The 13,801-nt window shown below is 40.4% G+C and overlaps 1 protein-coding gene across 24 annotated transcripts in view; it reads right to left on the reverse strand.

Moving 5' to 3' along the window:
- The window catches only part of LOC133657617 (ankyrin-3-like), a 280,491-nt gene that overhangs the window by 164,921 nt on the left and 101,769 nt on the right, over positions 1–13,801 (reverse strand). For 17 of the 24 annotated variants that reach the window (XM_062059155.1, XM_062059163.1, XM_062059154.1 and 14 more), the window contains exons 6-8: positions 7,565–7,750; positions 7,410–7,430; positions 160–258 (exon numbers count right to left, since the gene is read on the reverse strand). In XM_062059155.1, the coding sequence (XP_061915139.1) occupies positions 160–258; positions 7,410–7,430; positions 7,565–7,750 (306 nt within the window). The remainder of the gene's footprint in view (positions 1–159; positions 259–7,409; positions 7,431–7,564; positions 7,751–13,801) is intronic. The other 7 variants (XM_062059147.1, XM_062059142.1, XM_062059141.1 and 4 more) reach the window with 1 other exon arrangement.

The raw sequence follows: 13,801 nt of genomic DNA on the forward strand, positions 1-13,801 counted from the left end.
TCTAACACCATTTCCCAACTCATATGGAAACGGGGTTTGTATTTGGCTCCAGCTAATAGTTAGCAAAAAGAAATCAAAGTTCCACTGCACATTTGATGTTTTCTTTAACTCAATGATGTCAGTACGCCTCCGGGAAACCAGAGGGCGCTGCCAACTCACCCTGGCCATGAAGTCTACGGCGGCTCCTCTGTTCAGCAGCAGCGTGGCCACGTTAATGTTGCCATAGTGGGCCGCGATGTGAAGTGGGGTGAAGCCACTCTGGTCGGGGGGAAACAACACAACAAACATTATTTTGCAATAGAAAACAAAAAAAACCCACTTCCTGTCTTTTTAATGAAAGCATCATCACGGGGGGGAGCACCAATGGTATGACCACACAATTCAGGATACCATTTGGGCTTGGATGTGCTTTCTGTACCAGCACTGGAATAGATGACAACTAAATCTAATCTTCCTGTTTCCATTGGGACGCTAATGGAGCCAACATCCTGAACCAGAGCCACATCCTGGCTTAGTGAGCGACAGCTGTCCAAATAACGTCAGCATGAGGCTGTGGAACTGAAGCAGGTGTACCACAAGTTGGACAAGAAAAAATACAAAATGATAAACACTTTAAAGCAAACCTAGTTTTGCTACTCTGAACTCATGCAAAATGCTTGATGACTTTTTACAGCACGTAGCAACTTCTCAGAAGCAAAAACACCAAATGATTTTACTAGCTGAGTCCAGTTTAAAGAGTACGGCCAACTATCCTCAATGATTGGTCAAAAGGCACTCACGGGACCACCAGGCGCCATGTTTGCTACTAACTTTGAGTCAGTGATTCTTAACCTTGTTGGAGGTACCGAACCCCAGCAGCTTCATATGCGCATTCACCCAACCCTTCTTTAGTGAAAAATATCATGTTTTTTTTCAAATTCAAGACAAAGTTATATGTTTTTGGTAACACTTTAGTATGGGGAACATATTCTAAGTAACAAAGACTTCATTTAGAGTTATTTGGACGCTAGGGGAACATATTCTAAGTAACAAAGACTTCATTTAGAGTTATTTGGACACTAGGGGAACATATTCTAAGTAACAGACTTAATTTAGTTATTTGGACACTAGGGGAACATATTCTAAGTAACAAAGACTTCATTTAGAGTTATTTGGACACTAGGGGAACATATTCTAAGTAACACAGACTTAATTTAGTTATTTGGACACTAGGGGAACATATTCTAAGTAACAAAGACTTAATTTAGAGTTATTTGGACACTAGGGGAACATATTCTAAGTAACAAAGACTTAATTTAGAGTTATTTGGACACTAGTGGAACATATTCTAAGTAACAAAGACTTAATTTAGAGTTATTTGGACACTAGGGGAACATATTCTAAGTAACAAAGACTTAATTTAGAGTTATTTGGACACTAGGGGAACATATTCGAAGTAACAAAGACTTAATTTAGAGTTATTTGGACACTAGGGGAACATATTCTAAGTAACAAAGACTTAATTTAGAGTTATTTGGACACTAGGGGAACATATTCTAAGTAACAAAGACTTAATTTAGAGTTTTTTGGACACTAGGGGAACATATTCTAAGTAACAAAGACTTCATTTAGAGTTATTTGGACACTAAGGGAACATATTCTAAGTAACAAAGACTTAATTTAGAGTTTTTTGGACACTAGGGGAACATATTCTAAGTAACAAAGACTTAATTTAGAGTTTTTTGGACACTAGGGGAACATATTCTAAGTAACAAAGACTTCATTTAGAGTTATTTGGACACTAAGGGAACATATTCTAAGTAACAAAGACTTAATTTAGAGTTATTTGGACACTAGGGGAACATATTCTAAGTAATAAAGACTTAATTTAGAGTTATTTGGACACTAGGGGAACATATTCTAAGTAACAAAGACTTAATTTAGAGTTATTTGGACACTAGGGGAACATATTCTAAGTAACAAAGACTAAATTTAGAGTTATTTGGACACTAGGGGAAGATATTCTAAGTAACAAAGACTTAATTTAGAGTTATTTGGACACTAGGGGAACATATTCTAAGTAACAAAGACTTAATTTAGAGTTATTTGGACACTAGGGGAACATATTCTAAGTAACAAAGACTTGATTTAGAGTTATTTGGACACTAGGGGAACATATTCTAAGTAACAAAGACTTAATTTAGAGTTATTTGGACACTAGGGGAACATATTCTAAGTAACAAAGACTTAATTTAGAGTTATTTGGACACTAGGGGAACATATTCTAAGTAACAAAGACTTAATTTAGAGTTATTTGGACACTAGTGGAACATATTCTAAGTAACAAAGACTTAATTTAGAGTTATTTGGACACTAGGGGAACATATTCGAAGTAACAAAGACTTAATTTAGAGTTATTTGGACACTAGGGGAACATATTCTAAGTAACAAAGACTTAATTTAGAGTTATTTGGACACTAGGGGAACATATTCGAAGTAACAAAGACTTAATTTAGAGTTATTTGGACACTAGGGGAACATATTCTAAGTAACAAAGACTTAATTTAGAGTTTTTTGGACACTAGGGGAACATATTCTAAGTAACAAAGACTTCATTTAGAGTTATTTGGACACTAAGGGAACATATTCTAAGTAACAAAGACTTAATTTAGAGTTTTTTGGACACTAGGGGAACATATTCTAAGTAACAAAGACTTAATTTAGAGTTTTTTGGACACTAGGGGAACATATTCTAAGTAACAAAGACTTAATTTAGAGTTATTTGGACACTAGGGGAACATATTCTAAGTAACACAGACTTAATTTAGAGTTATTTGGACACTAGGGGAACATATTCTAAGTAACAAAGACTTAATTTAGAGTTATTTGGACACTAGGGGAACATATTCTAAGTAACACAGACTTAATTTAGTTATTTGGACACTAGGGGAACATATTCTAAGTAATAAAGACTTAATTTAGAGTTTTTTGGACACTAGGGGAACATATTCTAAGTAATAAAGACTTAATTTAGAGTTTTTTTAACACTAGGGGAACATATTCTAAGTAACAAAGACTTAATTTAGAGTTATTTGGACGCTAGGGGAACATATTCTAAGTAACAAAGACTTAATTTAGAGTTATTTGGACACTAGGGGAACATATTCTAAGTAACACAGACTTAATTTAGTTATTTGGACACTAGGGGAACATATTCTAAGTAATAAAGACTTAATTTAGAGTTTTTTGGACACTAGGGGAACATATTCTAAGTAATAAAGACTTAATTTAGAGTTTTTTTAACACTAGGGGAACATATTCTAAGTAACAAAGACTTAATTTAGAGTTATTTGGACGCTAGGGGAACATATTCTAAGTAACAAAGACTTGATTTTGAGTTTTTTGGACACTAGGGGAACATATTCTGAGTAACACAGACTTAATTTAGAGTTATTTGGACACTAGGGGAACATATTCTAAGTAATAAAGACTTAATTTAGAGTTTTTTGGACACTAGGGGAACATATTCTAAGTAACAAAGACTTAATTTAGAGTTATTTGGACACTAGGGGAACATATTCTAAGTAACAAAGACTTAATTTAGAGTTATTTGGACACTAGGGGAACATATTCTAAGTAACATAGACTTAATTTAGAGTTATTTGGACACTAGGGGAACATATTCTAAGTAACAAAGACTTAATTTAGAGTTTTTTTGACACTAGGGGAACATATTCTAAGTAACAAAGACTTAATTTAGAGTTTTTTGGACACTAGGGGAACATATTCTAAGTAACACAGACTTAATTTAGAGTTATTTGGACACTAGGGGAACATATTCTAAGTAACAAAGACTTAATTTAGAGTTTTTTGGACACTAGGGGAACATATTCTAAGTAACAAAGACTTGATTTAGAGTTATTTGGACACTAGGGGAACATATTCTAAGTAACAAAGACTTAATTTAGAGTTTTTTGGACACTAGGGGAACATATTCTAAGTAACAAAGACTTAATTTAGAGTTATTTGGACAATAGGGGAACATATTCTAAGTAATAAAGACTTAATTTAGAGTTATTTGGTTAGGGTTAGAGGGTTAGGGTTATAATAAGGCAGGGGTGTCCAAACTTTTTCCACTGAGGGCCGTACACGGAAAAATTTAAGCTTGCGGGGGCCATTTTGATATTTTTCATTTTCAAACCTTAACAAAATATATGGATTTTTTTTTTTTTTTTAACCTTTAGGTCTCCCGGGGACTATAAAGGGTCTCAGTCATTAAACTGTTAAAAATAAGTCAAATTATTATTATTATTTTTTATTTAACGCTTACAGTAAATCTCTATATCAACTTGAGGTTGATGTAAAGTTAAAAAAAACTTTGTTTTTTATAGTAAAACTGAAATATGCAGTATTTAGTAATTAGAGCCTTAAAAGATCAATAATGCAGGACACCATTGATTTTAAGTCTTTAATATTTTTGAATAATCACAGTAAAAAATTAAATAAAATCCTACTAAATATATTTGGGTTCCAAAAGGTCCCCCACTCATAAAGTGATACATTTTTATTAGTTTATTTTCACTTTTAACACTTAAATTACGAGATCAACTTCAGATATATCTGTCGATTTTACGTTTGAACTATTATTTTGTTTGTTTTTATGCTCTTTTGTCAAATAAAACGTTGATGTTTTTATATGGCAACCACACAATATATGCAATATTTTTTCCACATAAAACATTTTAAAGTGATATTTTTTAAGTAATAATTCATTATAACATAAATTTTTAGTCTTGTTTTTTAGCAACGGCAAAAAAGAAAGAAAAAGAAAGACAAAAGGAAAATATACAGCCTGCATGGCAGCTTTGTGTCAACATTGCAACTTTTGTTAGATTTCACCTCATTCCACTTTTTTAAAATGTTTTTTTTTAAATTTTTGCAATATTATCAATTTTTCAGAATGTGTGGCGGGCCGGTAAACAATTAGCTGAGGGCCGCAAATGGCCCCCGGGCCGCACTTTGGACACCCTGTAATAAGGCCATGCCGTTTAAAGCATTAATAAGTACTTAATAATGACTAGTTAAGAGCCAATATGTTACTAATTTGCATGTTAATAAGCAACTAATTAATGGTGAATATGTTCCCCATACTAAAGTGTTAGCATGTTTTATTACTGGTGCACTTGATGAAGCGTGGATGAACATCACCTTGTTCAAACAACAAAACCAACATAAACTCACAACAAATGACACACCTGCAAATCAGTCTGACTTCTGCTGTTGTCGTATCCGTAATACGCCGATAGGGAGAAGTTTTTATTTACACCATGAGTCGGGTGTGTCTTGACCTCCGCCGAACCCCTGAGCCCGACTCACCCAACCCCTAGGGTTCCGTCCAACCCAGGTTAAGAACCGCTGCTTTGAGCCCATGCCATGTTTTTGTCGCGCTTCCTCGTTCGTTTTTCCGATGAACTGCCCTGTAGTGCGACGTGGGGCCGCTCCACCCGCGAGCGTTGTGGAAAGATTTGACAACGACCCGCAAAGAAGTCAAGTATGGGAAGTGAAGGTTCACCAACAACACTGGAGAGCCACAGTTTGCCCAGCAGGCACAAGACATTGAAACAACGTCGACAACTTGTTGAATGAGGTCCTGACGTTGAGCAACTCAAACATAACGTTGAAACAACGTGCTTTTTGACGACGTTTAATCAATGTCGGGTTCTGACGTTGATTTGACCTTTGAAATTTGATCTTTCCCAACCAATATTCTACAACTCAAAGATAACGTTGAAACAACATGCTTTTTGACGACGTTTATTCAATGTCGGGTTCTGACGTTGATTTGACATTGAAATTTGCTCCGCCACTCCCAGTCTGTGGAACGCTCTCCCTGACCACCTGAGGGCACCACAGACTGTGGATGCTTTTAGAAAAAGGCTTAAAAACCCTTCTTTTTAAAAAAGCCTTTTTTTTTTTAATGTATGCATACTAGTTCTAGCTATTAGGCTGTTTTAGTTTTAGTTTTATTATCTTTTTATTAATTTATTTTTTAATACACTAGCACTTTGAGGTTGTTTGCTCAATGTAAAGTGCTTTTTACAAATAAAATCTATTATTATTATTATTATTATTATTATTAGGGATGCGGCCGATAAATGCGTTAAAATGTAATATCGGAAATTATCGGTATCGTTTTTTTAATTATCTGTATCGTTTTTTTTTGTTTTTTTTAATTAAATCAACATAAAAAACACAAGATACACTTACAATAAGTGCACCAACCCAAAAAACCTCCCTCCCCCCATTTCTTTCTGTTATCAATATTCTGCTTCCTACATTATATATCAACATATATCAATACAGTCTGCAAGGGATACAGTCCGTAAGCACACATGATTGTGCGTGCTGCTGCTCCACTAATAATACTAACCTTTAACAGTTAATTTTACTAATTTTCATTAATTACTAGTTTCTATGTAACTGTTTTTATATTGTTTTACTTTCTTTTTTATTCAAGAAAATGTTTTTAATTTAGTTATCTTATTTTATAAATTTTTTAAAAAAAGTACCTTATCTTCACCATACCTGGTTGTCCAAATTAGGCATAATAATGTGTTGATTCCACGACTGCATATATCGGTTGATATCGGTATCGGTAATTAAAGAGTTGGACAATATCGGAATATCGGATATCGGCAAAAAGCCATTATCGGACATCCCTAATTATTATTATTATTATGAAAATAAAGAAAATGAACACATGAATGAGAAGGCGTGTCCAAACATTTTGGCCTGTACTATAAATCTTGAAGTTGTCGACCCCTTTTTTCTTCCAGACAGGGAAGGAAATAAACTTCAGAAACAGTGTGTAGATTCACCCGGTCACAACATTAAGTTGATATAGACCTGCATTAAAAAAAGTAAAAAAAAAAAAAAAAAATTTTAGCTAGTCATTTGTTAAGTTCTATAAACTCTAAGTAATGAATAAAAGCATTAGTGTGAATAAATGTGCCATGCAGGTTGAGGACAAAGTGATAACCACCTGACATGCGTTACATCCTGATTATCACGTTAATCAGTTTCATGGACTCTGAAGTCAATTCAGACACAAATTGTTTGCCAAAAATAAGAGCCAAAGCTTACATTTTAGGCACCATGAAACCATTAAAAATCCAGGAAAAGCTTGGCTAGCCAAGCGTCCAGCCATAATCAGCAAACATGCGCCATTAATCCAGCGGTCTCGCTCTCTCTCTCCACCCGAGACTATCTTCTACATGAGTGGCGCCATGGAGGAGGAGGAGGAGGAGGAGGATGAAACAGTCGGGATGAAGGGGCTTCACTTGTGTTTTTTGAGGGGGGTTAGGGTTCTTTTTCAGACCATTGATGAGCTGAAATGAACAGACTAAGTCATGTACAGAGTTGAGGAGTACCTCTGTGGTTCTATTCATCATCTACCAAGTCCGCCAAGAGAGGAGAGAGTGTGTGGTTAGTCAGGGAAACAACAGAAGAAGAAGGAAGGGGACAAAAAGGCTCCTCTGGGGTTGAAATCCTCACGAGTGGTCACATGGTATCAAACACGACTTACCTTGGACTCCACGTCGGCGTTGTGGTCGTTCTGGAGGAGCAGGGCCGCCGCCTTGGTGTCGTCCTTGCGGGCGGCGATGTGCAGGGCGGGCAGACGCACTTTGCCCTTGGTGTCGTTCTCCAGCAGCAGGGAGACCACCTGGTCGTGGCCCTGCTGGAGGGCCACCGCCAGGGGGGTGAAGCCGTCCTGCGCACGGGGAGAGACAACCGGAGCTTGGTCTTACGCCAGCGGACAACCACAGCGCCAATCGCTAGCTGACAACTAACACGCTAATTGTTAGCTGGCAACCACAGCGCCAATCGCTAGCTGACAACTAACACGCTAATTGTTAGCTGGAAACTAGAGTGCTAATCGCTAGCTGGCAAACAGAGCGCGGTAGTCGCTAGCTGGCAACTAGTGCACCAATTGCTAGCAGACAACTAGGGCGCTAAACGCTAGCTGACAACTAACACGCTAATTGTTAGCTGGAAACTAGAGTGCTAATTGCTAGCTGGCAAACAGAGCGCAGTAATCGCTAGCTGGCAACTAGTGCACCAATTGCTAGTAGACAACTAAGCGTTAAACTCTAGCTGACAACTAGAGAGCTAATCATTAACTGGCAACCAGAGCGCTAATCGCTAGCTGACAACTAACACGCTAATTGTTAGCTGGAAACTAGAGTGCTAATCGCTAGCTGGCAAACAGAGCGCGATAGTCGCTAGCTGGCAACTAGTGCACCAATTGCTAGCAGACAACTAGGGCGCTAAACGCTAGCTGACAACTAACACGCTAATTGTTAGCTGGAAACTAGAGTGCTAATTGCTAGCTGGCAAACAGAGCGCAGTAATCGCTAGCTGGCAACTAGTGCACCAATTGCTAGCAGACAACTAGGGCGTTAAACTCTAGCTGACAACTAGAGAGCTAATCATTAACTGACAACCAGAGTGCTAATCGCTAGCTGACAACTAACACGCTAATTGTTAGCTGGAAACTAGAGTGCTAATCGCTAGCTGACACACAGAGAGCGGTAATCGCTAGCTGGCAACTAGTGCACCAATTGCTAGCAGACAACTAGGGCGCTAAACGCTAGGTGACAACTAACACGCTAATTGTTAGCTGGAAACTAGAGTGCTAATCGCTAGCTGGCACACAGAGGGCGGTAATCGCTAGCTGGCAACTAGTGCACCAATTGCTAACAGACAACTAAGCGTTAAACTCTAGCTGACAACTAGAGAGCTAATCATTAACTGGCAACCAGAGCGCTAATCGCCAGCTGACAACTAACACGCTAATTGTTAGCTGGAAACTAGAGTGCTAACCGCTAGCTGGCAAACAGAGAGCGGTATTAGCTAGCTGGCAACTAGTGCACCAATTGCTAGCAGACAACTAGGGCGTTAAACGCTAGCTGACAACTAACACGCTAATTGTTAGTTGGAAACTAGAGTGCTAATCGCTAGCTGGCACACAGAGAGCAGTAATCGCTAGCTGGCAACTAGCGCACCAATTGCTAGTAGACAACTAAGCGTTAAACTCTAGCTGACAACTACAGAGCTAATCATTAAATGGCAACCAGAGCGCTAATCGCTAGCTGACAACTAACACGCTAATTGTTAGCTGCAAACTAGTGTGCTAATCGCTAGCTGTCAAACAGAGAGCGGTATTAGCTAGCTGGCAACTAGTGCACCAATTGCTAGTAGACAACTAAGCGTTAAACGCTAGCTGACAACTAACACGCTAATTGTTAGCTGAAACCAAAGTGCTAATCGCTTGCTGGCACACAGAGAGCAGTAATCGCTAGCTGGCAACTAGTGCAATTGCTAGTAGACAACTAAGCGTTAAACTCTAGCTGACAACTAGAGAGCTAATCATTAACTGGCAACCAGAGCGCTAATCGCTAGCTGACAACTAACACGCTAATTGTTAGCTGGAAACTAGAGTGCTAATCGCTAGCTGGCACACAGAGAGCGGTAATCGCTAGCTGGCAACTAGTGCATCAATTGCTAGTAGACAACTAAGCGTTAAACTCTAGCTGGCAACTAGAGAGCTAATCATTAACTGGCAACCAGAGCACTAATCGCTAGCTGACAACTAACACGCTAATTGTTAGCTGGAAACTAGAGTGCTAATCGCTAGCTGACACCTAACACGCTAATTGTTAGCTGGAAACTAGAGTGCTAATCGCTAGCTGGCAAACAGAGAGCGGTATTAGCTAGCTGGCAACTAGTGCACCAATTGCTAGCAGACAACTAGGGCGTTAAACGCTAGCTGACAACTAACACGCTAATTGTTAGTTGGAAACTAGAGTGCTAATCGCTAGCTGGCACACAGAGAGCAGTAATCGCTAGCTGGCAACTAGTGCACCAATTGCTAGCAGACAACTAGGGCGTTAAACTCTAGCTGACAACTAGAGAGCTAATCATTAACTGGCAACCAGAGCGCTAATCGCTAGCTGACAACTAACACGCTAATTGTTAGCTGGAAACTAGAGTGCTAATTGCTAGCTGGCAAACAGAACGCGGTAATCGCTAGCTGGCAACTAGTGCACCAATTGCTAGCAGACAACTAGGGCGTTAAACGCTAGCTGACAACTAACACGCTAATTGTTAGCTGGAAACTAGAGTGCTAGTCGCTGGCTGGCACACAGAGAGCAGTAATCGCTAGCTGGCAACTAGTGCACCAATTGCTAGTAGACAACTAAGCGTTAAACTCTAGCTGACAACTAGAGAGCTAATCATTAACTGGCAACCAGAGCGCTAATCGCTAGCTGACAACTAACACGCTAATTGTTAGCTGGAAACTAGAGTGCTAATCGCTAGCTGGCAAACAGAGCGCGGTAATCGCTAGCTGGCAACTAGTGCACCAATTGCTAGCAGACAACTAGGGCGGTAAACGCTAGCTGACAACTAACACGCTAATTGTTAGCTGGAAACTAGAGTGCTAATCGCTAGCTGGCACACAGAGAGCGGTAATCGCTAGCTGGCAATTAGTGCACCAATTGCTAGTAGACAACTAAGCGTTAAACTCTAGCTGACAACTAGAGAGCTAATCATTAACTGGCAACCAGAGCGCTAATCGCTAGCTGACAACTAACACGCTAATTGTTAGCTGGAAACTAGAGTGCTAATCGCTAGCTGGCAAACAGAGAGCGGTATTAGCTAGCTGGCAACTAGTGCACCAATTGCTAGCAGACAACTAGGGCGCTAAACGCTAGCTGACAACTAACACGCTAATTGTCAGCTGGAAACTAGAGTGCTAATCACTAGCTGGCACACAGAGAGCGGTAATCGCTAGCTGGCAACTAGTGCACCAATTGCTAACAGACAACTAGGGCGTTAAACGCTAGCTGACAACTAGAGAGCTAATCATTAACTGACAACCAGAGCGCTAATCGCTAGCTGACAACTAACATGCTAATTGCTAGCTGGAAATTACAGTGCTAATCGCTAGCTGGCAAACAGAGAGCGGTATTAGCTAGCTGGCAACTAGTGCACCAATTTGCTAGCAGACAACTAGGGCGTTAAACGCTAGCTGACAACTAACACGGTAATTGTTAGCTGGAAACTAGAGTGCTAATCGCTGGCTGGCACACAGAGAGCGGTAATCCCTAGCTGGCAACTAGTGCACCAATTGTTAGTAGACAACTAAGCGTTAAACTCTAGCTGACAACTAGGGAGCTAATCATTAACTGGCAACCAGAGCGCTAATCGCTAGCTGACAACTAACACGCTAATTGTTAGCTGGAAACTAGAGTGCTAATCGCTAGCTGGCAAACAGAGCGCGGTAATCGCTAGCTGGCAACTAGTGCACCAATTGCTAGCAGACAACTAGGGCGGTAAACGCTAGCTGACAACTAACACGCTAATTGTTAGCTGGAAACTAGAGTGCTAATCGCTAGCTGGCACACAGAGAGCGTTAATCGCTAGCTGGCAATTAGTGCACCAATTGCTAGTAGACAACTAAGCGTTAAACTCTAGCTGACAACTAGAGAGCTAATCATTAACTGGCAACCAGAGCGCTAATCGCTAGCTGACAACTAACACGCTAATTGTTAACTTGAAACTAGAGTGCTAATCGCTAGCTGGCAAACAGAGAGCGGTATTAGCTAGCTGGCAACTAGTGCACCAATTGCTAGCAGACAACTAGGGCGCTAAACGCTAGCTGACAACTAACACGCTAATTGTCAGCTGGAAACTAGAGTGCTAATCACTAGCTGGCACACAGAGAGCGGTAATCGCTAGCTGGCAACTAGTGCACCAATTGCTAACAGACAACTAGGGCGTTAAACGCTAGCTGACAACTAGAGAGCTAATCATTAACTGACAACCAGAGCGCTAATCGCTAGCTGACAACTAACATGCTAATTGCTAGCTGGAAATTAGAGTGCTAATCGCTAGCTGGCAAACAGAGAGCGGTATTAACTAGCTGGCAACTAGTGCACCAATTTGCTAGCAGACAACTAGGGCGTTAAACGCTAGCTGACAACTAACACGGTAATTGTTAGCTGGAAACTAGAGTGCTAATCGCTAGCTGGCACACAGAGAGCGGTAATCGCTAGCTGGCAACTAGTGCACCAATTGTTAGTAGACAACTAAGCGTTAAACTCTAGCTGACAACTAGGGAGCTAATCATTAACTGGCAACCAGAGCGCTAATCGCTAGCTGACAACTAACACGCTAATTGTTAGCTGGAAACTAGAGTGCTAATCGCTAGCTGGCAAACAGAGCGCGGTAATCGCTAGCTGGCAACTAGTGCACCAATTGCTAGCAGACAACTAGGGCGGTAAACGCTAGCTGACAACTAACACGCTAATTGTTAGCTGGAAACTAGAGTGCTAATCGCTAGCTGGCACACAGAGAGCGGTAATCGCTAGCTGGCAATTAGTGCACCAATTGCTAGTAGACAACTAAGCGTTAAACTCTAGCTGACAACTAGAGAGCTAATCATTAACTGGCAACCACAGCGCTAATCGCTAGCTGACAACTAACACGCTAATTGTTAGCTGGAAACTAGAGTGCTAATCGCTAGCTGGCAAACAGAGAGCGGTATTAGCTAGCTGGCAACTAGTGCACCAATTGCTAGCAGACAACTAGGACGTTAAACGCTAGCTGACAACTAACACGCTAATTGTTAGCTGGAAACCAGAGTGCTAATTGCTAGCTGGCACACAGAGAGCAGTAATCGCTAGCTGGCAACTAGTGCACCAATTGCTAGTAGACAACTAAGCGTTAAACTCTAGCTGACAACTAGAGAGCTAATCATTAACTAGCAACCAGAGCGTTAATCACTAGCTGACAACTAACACGCTAATTGTTAGCTGGAAACTAGAGTGCTAATCGCTAGGTGGCAAACAGAGAGCGGTATTAGCTAGCTGGCAACTAGTGCACCAATTGCTAGCAGACAACTAGGGCGTTAAACGCTAGCTGACAACTAACACGCTAATTGTTAGCTGGAAACTAGAGTGCTAATCGCTAGCTGGCACACAGAGAGCAGTAATCGCTAGCTGGCAAGTAGTGCACCAATTGCTAGTAGACAACTAAGCGTTAAACTCTAGCTGACAACTAGAGAGCTAATAATTTACTAGCAACCAGAGCGTTAATCGCTAGCTGACAACTAACACGCTAATTGTTAGCTGGAAACTGGAGTACTAATCGCTAGCTGGCAAACAGAGCGCGGTAGTCGCTAGCTGGCAACTAGTGCACCAATTGCTAGCAGACAACTAGGGCGTTAAACGCTAGCTGACAACTAACACGCTAATTGTTAGTTGGAAACTAGAGTGCTAATTGCTAGCTGGCACACAGAGAGCGGTAATCGCTAGCTGGCAACTAGTGCACCAATTGCTAGTAGACAACTAAGCGTTAAACTCTAGCTGACAACTAGAGAGCTAATCATTAACTGGCAACCAGAGCGCTAATCGCTAGCTGACAACTAACACGCTAATTGTTAGCTGTAAAATAGAGTGCTAATCGCTAGATGGCAAACAGAGCGCGGTAGTCGCTAGCTGGCAACTAGTGCACCAATTGCTAGCAGACAACTAGGGCGTTAAACGCTAGCTGACAACTAACACGCTAATTTTTAGCTGGAAACTAGAGTGCTAATCGCTAGCTGGCACACAGAGAGCGGTAATCGCTAGCTGGCAACTAGTGCACCAATTGCTAGTAGACAACTAAGCGTTAAACTCTAGCTGACAACTAGAGAGCTAATCATTAACTGGCAACCAGAGCGCTAATCGCTAGCTGACAACTAACACGCTAATTGTTA

The sequence above is a fragment of the Entelurus aequoreus genome, linkage group LG09 (genome assembly GCF_033978785.1).
Source record: "Entelurus aequoreus isolate RoL-2023_Sb linkage group LG09, RoL_Eaeq_v1.1, whole genome shotgun sequence".
Taxonomy (NCBI): domain Eukaryota; kingdom Metazoa; phylum Chordata; class Actinopteri; order Syngnathiformes; family Syngnathidae; genus Entelurus; species Entelurus aequoreus.